This window comes from Diabrotica undecimpunctata, chromosome 10 (assembly GCF_040954645.1).
Source record: "Diabrotica undecimpunctata isolate CICGRU chromosome 10, icDiaUnde3, whole genome shotgun sequence".
In the NCBI taxonomy this organism is placed as follows: Eukaryota; Metazoa; Arthropoda; class Insecta; order Coleoptera; family Chrysomelidae; genus Diabrotica; species Diabrotica undecimpunctata.
The window spans coordinates 64360258-64372518 of NC_092812.1; the positions used below are offsets into that span (position 1 = coordinate 64360258).

Below are 12261 nucleotides of genomic sequence, written 5' to 3' on the forward strand. Positions count from 1 at the left end.
TTCCAATAGTTACAAAAAAAAATATTGTTGATGTTGAGAAAGTTGTAAAAGTTGATGAAAAGATAGGCCAATTTAAATTTAAGAGCTGTTAAAATAACCAACAGAAGAATATTCATACTACGATGTAGAACCACTAAAGTTATTTCTTACCACGTTCAGAACAGTACAAAAAACCTATAAATGATTCTATATATAAAATTAATGACAAAATAATGAATAATACAGCAGACAGATTTATTAAACAATTATGTAAAAAACCTTAGTTTTAGAAATAAAAATTATATGTAATATTTTAATATATCCTCCGTCAAGGTCCAGGCTTTGACTCCATATAAAAGCGTAGAAAATACATAGCATCTCAAGACTCGTGTTCTTATATCAATGTTCAGGTGCATATTACATAAAATCTTCATGAGGCGATTAAAGACAGCTCTCGCCTTTTCTATACGACATCTTATTTCGTGTGAGTGGTCCCATTCCTTATTTAGGCTGAATCCAAGGTATGTAATTTTGTTGATTATTTTCAAGGGTTCATTATTAGCTGTAAATTGGTACTGTATTACGTCGATTTTACTTACAATAAGAATTTTGGTCTTCTTACAGTTTAATTTCATGCCCTATCTGTCACAGGCTTCCAATACACGGTCTATTATTGTTTGCAGACCCTCCGCAGATAAGAAAGATGCATGATGTTAAAGTTGACATTAAAAATTCTATTTTCCGCTATAACTTTTATGTTTGTGAACATTTGTGTATAAAACTTTATAACTGGGTGTTTTTAAGTTTGTGGAATTATAATTTGGTACAGACTCTTTATATAAACATACTCTACTATGTGTAGGGCCAATGTAGGTAAGCGTTGGATCTATATGACCGGCCGAGCTTAGTCAAAACATAAACCTTAGCCAAGACCAAAGCTATTTGTCAACTGTTGTGTATATAACAGCTGACGATATAACAAGCGCGTAGGTAAAATCTTGATATACAGGAAGTAGGCACAAAATTCTTTTCACTTGCGACATTTTAAGATTAAAGGATTTGATGGTATAGAAAAATTAAAACAAGGTGTCAGGCTAAAAAAGCTCATCCAATATAATATTACACAGGATGTAGTCTTAATCTGTAATAATCTATAAAAATAATCTCTTATCCTAGGATGAATTTTTTATTTTAATTTTTTCCAAGTATAATTTTCTTTAACCTCTTTCTAATTTTTATAATTTTTATTGCATCGATAATAATCCTTTTTGATATCATAATTTGATCCTGATATAAAGTGAGATTCTAATTTATATTGGAATCAAGAATATAGCATCCTATTTTAAAGTATATCAAAGTAATATTTCATAGGTTCCATAAAACCTGAATCTCATCTTCTAATTTTAGCAGGGAAACTACCCCAATTCACTACGCGGCATGACTATAAGTTATTTAATGGGTACCATTCCATTTTGTTTTAATTGCTCGTCAAATTTTGATTGCAGGAAAGCTGTTCATACCCTCACCAGTCATCGTTTTCTTCCTGCATTTATCTATTTCACTTTTCGGCATTGACATTGGTCAACTCATAATTACTCCAGGGTGAAAATTCCAAAGCGTAACAAGATACGAATCTTAACGATTATTCTGAAGTGACAAGTTCGCATAACGTTTTAGGGGAGTTTTATTTTATTTTTACGGGACATCTTTAAAGAATAATCGTACAAAAGAAAAATATAAAAGAAATAAAAAATGCAACTCACTAGATATACAGTGATCCACAAAAGTAATGGATACTTTTTTGAAAAAGATGCTATGCAAATAAATTCAAGAAATTTTAATAGGCATGTATCTTAACTACAATGATTTATATTAACATGTAAGCCTACCGTCAACATGAATTGAAGCGTGCACCGGAACAATGATTTATGTTACATATTTAATATTGTTCAAAAACTAAAAAAAAAATCTTCTAAAATATCCAATGTATATGAGAATTATTGTTCATACTATCGAAAGGCCTTTATTTAGTTCCTAAACACTTCCAGTTGATAACATTGTTTCTTTAATAATTTCAGGCAATAAAAGCATTATTTTTTCCGTGGAACAATGATCTATGTATAAACAAGATGAATAAGAAAAAACTCAATTTATTTTTTTTATTGTATTATCTTATTATAAATTTCACGCCTTTAATATTCGACACAATAGCCCAGTCTGGTTAAAAAAAAAGGTGGAAAAATGTTTCGCAGATATCTGAAGCTTTTAAGACATAGGTGGGGGATACTAGATGATGAATAGATGAAAAGATACGCCTAGTTTTACCTTGCGTTTTTTTTTAAGCAATAATTTATGGTCAAAATTTGATTTTTTGTCTATAAATTTTTTCCCTTATATTTTAAATAAACAATATTTATGTCATTTTTTTATGTCAAGAATATCTTTATTTTCCCGTTTTTTTTAATTAAAATTGATAAATAATTTACAGAGATATTTGCAAAAAAGCAGTTTTTTTGCACTAATTTATAAATGTTATTAATTTTTTTATTAACAAAATAAAATTTATTAATACATTTAAAAATCAAGGAATTACCACCTTTTAGATTTGTGCGAAATTTTCCCCGATCAGTCAAATATTTTATAAGTTATTTAATTTGTTTATCCCTGAGGCTAATTATTTAAACTATTGAGCTTGCCCTATGCATGATGCTAGACAACCTTCTATGACCAATATAAACGAAGTTAGTGACTATTATTAAAAAAATCATATCTCCATTGTTAATAAACATTAAGAAGTAAAATTTGCACAAATTTTGAATGAAAATCTAAACTTTATATTGAAACTTATAGCTATAAAATTTATCTAATTTTTCGAAACGACGGTACTTTCGAAAGATCGACATAGGAAAGTGGAGAGGATATCTGTTTCAGCTCCGTTTTTTTTCGGCATCGGAACTTCAGATTGCAACACGTAGGAAAAATTTAAATAAACTTAGAAACAAAAATATACGACAAGAAACAGGAGAAGAAATAAATGAAAACCTCCGTTCAGTGCAGCAACAAATTAACGATACAAACAACGTTAACCAAAAATTAACGTACATAAATACAGCTATACAAACAGCAGGAAAGAAACATCTTACAAAAACAACAACAAAGAATAAGGGGTGGATGACACAAGATATACTAGACTTTATGGAACAAAGAAGAAAGATGAAGAATTACCCAGACAAATACAAAGAAATAAATAAACACATAAAAAAGAGAATAAAAGAAGCCAAAGAGGAGTGGATTAAAGAACAATGTGAAGAAATGGAAACCTATGAGAAAAAGTACGTTCAATATGCACAAAAAAGTAAAAGAGATAACAGGAAGCATAAATAAATGCCAAATAGGTAAACTTAAAGACAAAGATGGACAGAATACCTGAATGAATTATTTGAAGACGATAGAAACAACTTAACTCAGATAATCAATGCAACTGGGCCAGACATATTGAAAGAATACGCAATAAGAAACGCTAAAAATGGAAAAGCAAATGGACCTGATGAAATTCCTACAGAACTGTTGAAGCTTTTAAATGATAAATCCGTAACCATAATATTAAATTTTGCAGCGAGCAGCTAGAACAGTTTTCCCTCCACTTTCCTATGTCGATCTTTCGAAAGTAACTTCGTTTCGAAAGGTTTTAAGTTTCGAAAAATTGGATGAATTTTATAGCTATAAAATTCAATATAAAGGTTAGATTTTCATTCAAAATTTTTGCAAATTCTACTTCTTAATGTTTATAAACAATGGAGATATAATTAACAAAAAAATTGTCGCTAACTTCGTTCCTATTGTTCATAGAAGGTTTATTTTTTGTGAAATGTGAGTTTTTTTACCAGCTATCTAATGGTTGTATGTGCAAGTCTGTAGCTTGAAAAATATAGAAGTTATTACAATTGTTTATAAGTAAAAAACATACCCTTTTTTCAAACGTTTATTTTGTAAATAATTTAGATGAAAACTCAATATTCATTTAACTTCTGAGATAGTATAAGTCTTAAAGAATTTTATAAAATTTGTTAAATGTGTCTAGCATCACTCATAGGGCAAGATCAATGGTTTAAATAATTAGTCCCAGGGATAAACAAATTGAATAACTTTTAAACTGTTTGACCGATCAGTAGGAAATTTCGCACAAATTTAAAAGACTGTAATTCCTTAATGATGAAATATATTAATAACATTTTATTTTGGTAATACAAAAATTAATTAAATTTATACATTAGTGCAAAAAAACTGCTTTTTTGCAAATATATCCGTAAATTATTTATCAATTTGAATTGAAAAAACGGGAAAATAAAGATATTCTTGATATAAAAAAATGGTATAAATATTGTTTATTTAAATTATAAGGGAAAAAACTTATGGATAAAAAATCAAATTCTGACCATAAATTATTGTTTAAAAAAACGCAAGGTAAAAATAGGAGTATCTTTTTATCTATTCGTCATCTAGTAACCCCCACCTATGTCTTAAAAGCTTCAGATATCTGCGAAACATTTTACCGTGAAATCGATGATTTTTGTATAACCAGACTGGGCTAACAAGTCAAATTAGTATGAAAGGGCTTATATTGATCGTCCATATAATTTGTCATATCCATTAAGATGTCTTTTTTCCTTACTAATTTTAATTGGATCATCATGTAACGGTTTCAAAGATTCTAGTAAGACTATTACCACACTTCTTTTTTATAATTGGAAGTGGTTGCCATGGGCCTATTATGTTGTGCGATCTCCGATCACCATTGGATCATTATTTGCAACTTGTATCCAAATTACCTACGCAATTTTGGTAATTATTGTTTTATTCATCATTTTCTCCACCTCGTTTAGATCGCAGAGGTCTCTATGTTCCATGAATTGATCGATTATTCCCCAATGATTGAAAATGGGGAATTTATACATGCTTCCACTATGACGTCTTTCCAATCTAAAGGTATTACCTTTGCTTGGATAGAGGTATTACCTTTGCCGTTTTCTTCACCCTCTCAATATTTGCAAAGTCTTGATCGCAAGGCAGAAACTTGTGCCCTGAGCACAAAAATTTTTGATTGACTTCTGTAAAATAATCCAGTTGGATAAGATAATAATAAAATATAAGGCCACTATTCTCCAGTTGTCTCCTTGCCCGACGCATCTGGTTGTAAACTGATTTTGTTTACAACCCTGTAATTTTCAAAATAGTATATTTCCCTTTGTTCATAACTGTACTCCACCCTGTATGCCAAGACGCCCTATTCATTCCATCAATAAACTCTAACGGTACTTACTAAACCCCGTTAAAAATGACCTGTTCCCGACATAGGCGACCGACGGTCCCAAGAAAAACCCTCGGCCGTCTGTTACAAACTCTCGCGGAAGAAACATGGTGCTTTAATAACAAAATTTGTGATTTGATTCTCAGAGCGTGTCTCTCTCTCAAGTGTTTAACAATAAGAAAATTTGTCTCCGCGATTGTGAAACTAATAATTTTGTGTAACCACGTATATTGTCACATATAGTACTCACTAGGTTGTGTTACCTATAATACGTTAAGAAATAAAAGTTAGTTATAAGTTACTAGTATTCTTTACGTACCATATACAATTAAAATAATACAGTCCACTTAAAAACCCAAGGAATACCGGCGGTATTAGTTGAAGATTGAAAGCACGTGGAATCACACATAATTCCACCTCAAACGCCGGTAATTTCTCCATGGTCTATCTTCGAACCGGATGGATGATTCTCCATGATTAGCTCTTTACAATTGAAGCCCAATCGAGTTGGAAGGTGCACAGCAGCCGCAGGAAGCAGACGCAAGTAGACATAGGCCTCCCCGAAAGCCTAGTGTATCGAGGTAAACTCTTTCCTTAATAAACAAAGTGCAGTGATAGCATTAAACACATATAATTATAAGCAGATTGTTTACTCAGAAGTGAATATAATTAAGTAATTTAGAACATAATTTAGATTGTATAAATTTGAGAAAGCTATGCCGGTCTGGAATGTTTTTTGTATGTTTCAGGTGATGCTACGAGAATAATAAAAGCTACGAATTAGTTGTTTTATTCTGCATGTCTTTATTTATTTCATCGTAAACCAGATTGGCATATGCATTATTATAATTATGTATTCAACAGTAATATAGAACCGTAAATTATCAATTAAGCTATCACTCTTCTCATGATATTTGGTGATTCTGTTACAGTGCGAGTCACAAAGTTGCAATTTAAATATAATTTAATTCTTCATTTTTACTCTTAATAGAAAACTTAATTTATATATTGCTGCATAGTATATTTTAAAGTAAAATTTATTTATATTGAATAATTCATTTTATTTTGTATACTGTTATTCTCATTTGGATTTAGCAAGAATACTCTATTTCTCGTTCTGTGCCTTGTTCAGCATTTGCCCTTTTGTATTTCAATAGAAGTGTTGTTAAAAAAAAAATATATACCTCTCTGCATATCTCTCTCTCTCTCTCTCTCTCTCTCTCTCTCTCTCTCTCTCACTCTCACTCTGTGTCTTATCTTTGTATTTTACTCGAAGGGTTAGGTTAGTTTAGCAAAAAACACTTCTCTTTCTTAGTATTCTTATTATAAGTAGTTCTTAGTAAATTCTCAGTTAACTCGTTGTTTGTAAATACAAACATGGACACTCTTAAGAAAAAGCGTAGTACTTACAAGGCGCAATTCACCCGCATAGAAAAGTGGTACAGCGCTAATACCTCTTGTGATGATAAACATCAGTTGTTGTCTCGTATAGACCTTCTCAAGGAGAACTTAGCTAAATATGACTCCATTCAAAATGAAATTGAGTTACTGGACTCACCTAGTGACTCAGAGGACAGAGAGGAATATGAAAATAAATGTCTGGATCTAAAATGTACCCTACAAGCTCAAGTCGAAGCCTTAAATCAAGTGTCTTCCCGACCAGATCCTGATCATTTCTCTCGTAGTGGCCACTCTCATATAAATATTAAGCTACCAAATATTCACTTACCCACATTTAGTGGAAATTGCATCGAATATCCTTCGTTTATCGACTTATTCAGAGCCCTAATTGTCAATAATTCACAGTTATCATCAAATGTTGAGAAATTCTTTTATTTAAAATCATACCTAAAGGGAGAAGCGTTAAAGCTAATTGATAGGTTGCCGGTAACTGATGATAATTTTGTCATAGCTTTAGATTTATTACACAGCCGGTATAGTAACCAACGGCAGATAATCCGCTCATATTATCAGCAGTTACTAGCCACTCCTACATTGCAAAAATGTACTTCGCAATCGCTGAGACAATTCGTTGCAAATTCTAAGGCAATTTTAGATGCCTTAGATACGGTAAAGTTAAGTAAAGCAGAATTGTTTGAATCCTTACTTGTTCATTTATTGGAACAAAAACTTGATTATAGCACTCGCCGCTCATTTGAAGAGCAAGTTTCAGTGAATCAGCTTCCTTCTATTGATGACTTTTTCTATTTTTTGAGTAACCGTTGTGTTGTTCTGGAAAATATCAACTCTGAGAATAACATTGCGGCCCAACAACCTACGTCTAAAGTGACTAGATTTCAAGGTAATGACCATTCTCACCCAAGTAAGTTTAAGGTAGCTTTTCACTCACAATCAAACCCCTCCAGTCAAATGGATTCAAAATCAAAACCATATACCTCACAGCCCAAAGGATGTGGTTACTGCTCGCAGCAAAATCACCGCATCTACTCATGCACTAAGTTTTGTTTATTGCCTGTATCTGATAGAATTGAATATTCAAAGGCCAATAAGCTCTGTTATAACTGTTTAGGTAGTAAGCACTTTTTACAAAACTGTGGTTCAAAGTCTTCCTGTTCTCTATGTCACTCGAGGCACCATTCTCTTTTACACAACACTCGCAGCTCAGCAGCTAATACTCATACTCCAATTGAGCCCTCTAATCACTCACTCAACCACGGAGAGTCTTCCACTCGTTCTATATCTCATACTCTCCTGACGACTCAGCCAGAAATTGACCAGTCCAGCGTCGTACATGAAAATAACTTCACTTCACGCTCAACTGTACTATCGACAATCACTACACATGAGACTCACGTCTTATTGGCTACAGCCAAAGTTCACATTTATCCAGTAAATGGACGACCTATTCTAGCCAGAGCCATTCTGGATTCTGGAAGTCAAAGTTCATTTATCACTGAGTCACTAGCTAAATCAATAGGATGCAAACGGCATCCTTCCAGTCTGCATATCTCGGGAATCCTTAATGATAGTAATGTCATTAAGGAAAGAGTTACAATAGATATCTTTCCTCGCAATTCTTCTGCTAAGCGGTTTACTCTTTCTTGTGCAGTAATACCTTCTATTACAAATTGCTTGCCTCAGATAGCCATTGACATAAGAAAGTTTAAAATTCCCTCTCATATATTAAATAGGCTGGCCGACGAAAATTTCGGTCAACCAGCTGGCATTGATTTGCTCATAGGAGCTGATGCTTACTATGAGCTGTTGCTACCAGGACTTGAAAAGTTGGGGAAAGGATTGCCCTCTCTTATACAGACACAGCTAGGATGGGTTGTGTCTGGCTCTGTACCACTCAGCTATCTTAAACCCCACTTTCAACCTCACCCAAAATCGTACACATTTCACTCGACCCTCGGTTTTCAAGAAACCGAGGAATCACTTAATGAAACCCTAGATCGCTTTTTTCAACAGGAACAAGGTCTTGATATTTCTAAAAGTTCGGAACAGGATGAGCTTGCCGAAGCAATCTTTGTTTCGACGACTAAAATTCTGAAAGACGGCAGCTACCAGGTCGACCTCCCTCTCATGCACCCTTTAGCTCACAAAGAATTGGGCGATTCATTTATGTGTGCTAAAAACAGATTCCTTTCCCTTGAGAAGAAATCTGTCAAGCATCCTTTCCTAAAGGAAGAATATAGAAAAATTCTGCTGGAGTATATTGAGCTAGGACACGGAAGGGAAGTCCCTCTGGCCCTTTGTAACTCCAAATTTGAGAATAAATACTTTGTCCCACATTTAGCAGTTGTACGAGACCAAAGCTCTACTACGAAAATGAGAGTCGTTTTCGACTTTTCGGCTAAGACCACTTCAGCTCTCTCACTAAACGATATCACTCTCCGTGGTCCTAAGGTTCAGCCTGAACTGTTCGAAATTCTTACCAGATTCCGAACTCATAAATTTGCATTTACTGCTGACATAACGAAAATGTATCGGCAGGTGAAACTAAACCCCTCCTTTCACTTTCTTCAGAACGCTTTGTGGCGAGAAACTCCACAAGACCAATTCTCTTGCATTGAACTAACTACAGTTTCATTTGGTCAAAAGAGTGCTCCATATCTGGCCTGTCGAGTTCTAAAGGACATTGCTCAAAATACCTCTTGTTCAACGGCAGTGAAAGACACCCTATTATATCAGACTTATGTGGATGACATCTTATCAGGCTGTAGTACTGAAGAAGAAATCATTTCACTGCATCGTTCGTTAAGCTCTACTCTTTCTTCCGCTGGCTTCAGTATACACAAGATCAGATCTAATTCATCTCTTGCTGCATCTTCTGCAGAGTTTAGCAGCGGGTCAAAGGACATTCTTTCTGAAAAAGGGCCATGCAAGGTGCTAGGCATTAAGTGGGATCCTGCAACTGATGTATTCCAAGTTGCCATTCCAGAGTCGCTTACTGTTAGTTCACCTACCAAACGAAAAATTCTCTCTGTCATAGCGCAGTGCTATGACCCTCTAGGATTTGTCAATCCTGTAATTGTTCACGGAAAAATTCTAATGCAACAAATATGGGCCAAAAATCTCTCTTGGGACCACACTATAACCGATCCCGATCTTTTAGACAGTTGGTTTAAGTTCTTGTCAAGTTTAACCAACCTGTCCTCCTTTTCGATTCCTCGGTGTATAATCAAGGAAAAGGCCGTAGTCCAAGTCGAATTACATGGGTTTTGTGATGCCAGTACTCAGGCATATGGATGTTGCATGTATTTAAGAGCAGAATACTCTGATTCATCTGTGTCATCTACACTTATTGCTGCAAAATCGCGTGTAGCTCCAGTGAGAAAACCTCTCACTATACCTAAACTTGAGTTGTGTGCAATGGTTCTCTTAACCAGTCTTTACACCAAGCTTTATGCCATAATATCTCGTTCTCTTACCATTTCTGACAGTATCTTGTGGTCAGATTCTATGGTAGCTCTCTCTTGGGCGCACTCACCTTCCAAAAAATGGTGTACCTTTGTGGCAAACAGGGTGGAAATAATCCAAAACGCTAGTCCTTCCCCAAAGTGGAAGCACATAAAGTCTGAACTCAATCCCGCAGACCTCTTATCTCGGGGCAAGCTTTCAGATCGGGCCAGATCCTTTTGGGCATCTGGACCATCATTTCTACTAGATCGATCTAGCTATTTGTTTAAAAATAGCTCGTTTGAGCCTATGGTCAATCTCCCTGAAGAAAAGAAAGCAGTTAATGTATATACCAAAACTCAGAAAAATTGTTGGATCGAATATATAAACCGATTCTCATCATTCACTAAACTTATAAAATCCATGGCGTACATACGTCGGTTTGTGTACAATGCCCGACATAAAGACCGCTTATCTGGTCATTTGTCTCCTAAGGAATTGCAAGATTCCAGACTATTCCTAATACGTCAAGTTCAAGCCATTTTCTTTAAGTCCGAAATACTATCTCTGACACAAGGTCGATTGTTACTTAACAAGCAAATTGCTTCACTGAATCCCTTCCTTGACAGGTCTACATTACTTAGAGTAGGTGGTCGACTCAAGTATTCGGATGTACCCTTTGATCAACGACACCCCTTACTGCTCCCTGCGCGTAATCACTTCACTACACTGTTGCTCACCTCAGAGCATCAGCGTCTGGGACATGCAGGATCTCAAACCACCTTAAACAATGTCCGCTTAAGATATTGGCCCCTTGACGGACTTAGGTGTGTAAAACGTATAATACACTCATGCAACACTTGCTTTAGGTTTAATGCCATCGCCTCAACCCAAATTATGGGAGATCTCCCTCGTGAACGAGTCACATCGAAACGACCTTTCGAAAACACAGGAATAGATTTTGGAGGTCCCTTTTGCATAAAGTCCTCTTCCTTGAGAAGAGCCCCTACATCTAAAGGTTACATAGCATTGTTTGTATGCTTAGCTACCAAAGCAGTCCATTTAGAAGCAGTGTCTGACCTCACGACAGACGCCTTTCTGGCTTGTCTTAAAAGATTCATAGCTAGACGTGGTATCCCATCCATTATCTACAGTGACAATGGAACTAATTTTGTGGGTGCCAATAACCATCTCACTCTTCTTAGAAAACATTTCTCAACACAGCCTAATGTGTTTCACGAGTTCCTTGCTTCTCAAAATATCACTTGGAAATTTATTCCTCCCAGATCCCCACACTGGGGTGGATTATGGGAAACCTCAATTAAAAGTGCTAAGTCACTTTTGATTAAAATCACCGGTAACTCTGTATATACCTTTGAACAATTCTGCACTATTCTTGCTCAAGTAGAGGCCATTCTTAACTCTCGCCCTCTATTCCCATTGTCTACTGATCCATTAGACCTACAGCCTCTTACTCCAGAACACTTCTTAATAGGTGCTCCCCTGTTATCTTATCCAGAGGTAGATATTTCATGCACTCCGGATAATCGACTGAAGCGCTGGCAGCAGTGTACTCGAGTTCAGCAACTCTTTTGGAAGCGTTGGACCTCGGATTACCTAAATCGGCTTCAAAACCGACCCAAATGGATTCACGTAACTCCTAATATTAAAGTCGGCGATTTAGTTTTGGTTAAAAACCTGGACTACCCTCTCTTACAGTGGCCATTAGCTCGGGTGACTGAAGTTTATGAAGGAAAAGACCACAACGTTCGAGCAGTACAAGTTCGCACGAAAAGTGGAACGTTCATTCGCCCTATCACTAGACTGATCCCCTTACCGCAAGATGAGACTTTAACGCATGTTTTTGGCCCTTCTTCCGCCTTATAGTAAAAGTAAGGCTACAAGATAGTAGACATTCTCTGGGGGGCAGTATGGTTGTAAACTGATTTTGTTTACAACCCTGTAATTTTCAAAATAGTATATTTCCCTTTGTTCATAACTGTACTCCACCCTGTATGCCAAGACGCCCTATTCATTCCATCAATAAACTCTAACGGTACTTACTAAACCCCGTTAAAAATGACCTGTTCCCGACATAGGCGACCGACGGT

General features: G+C 35.3%; 1 protein-coding gene across 1 annotated transcript; it reads left to right on the forward strand.

Moving 5' to 3' along the window:
- The first annotated feature begins 6664 nt into the window (after positions 1–6664).
- On the forward strand, positions 6665–12037 carry LOC140451740 (uncharacterized). The gene has a single exon (XM_072545584.1). It carries the CDS (start codon positions 6665–6667, stop codon positions 12035–12037), a length of 5373 nt encoding a protein of 1790 aa, XP_072401685.1.
- Positions 12038–12261: the final 224 nt, after the last annotated feature.

Bases quoted from the DNA above. Each gene is read 5' to 3' on its own strand.
- LOC140451740 (XM_072545584.1), top strand. From the start codon at position 6,665: ATGGACACTCTTAAGAAAAAGCGTAGTACTTACAAGGCGCAATTCACC.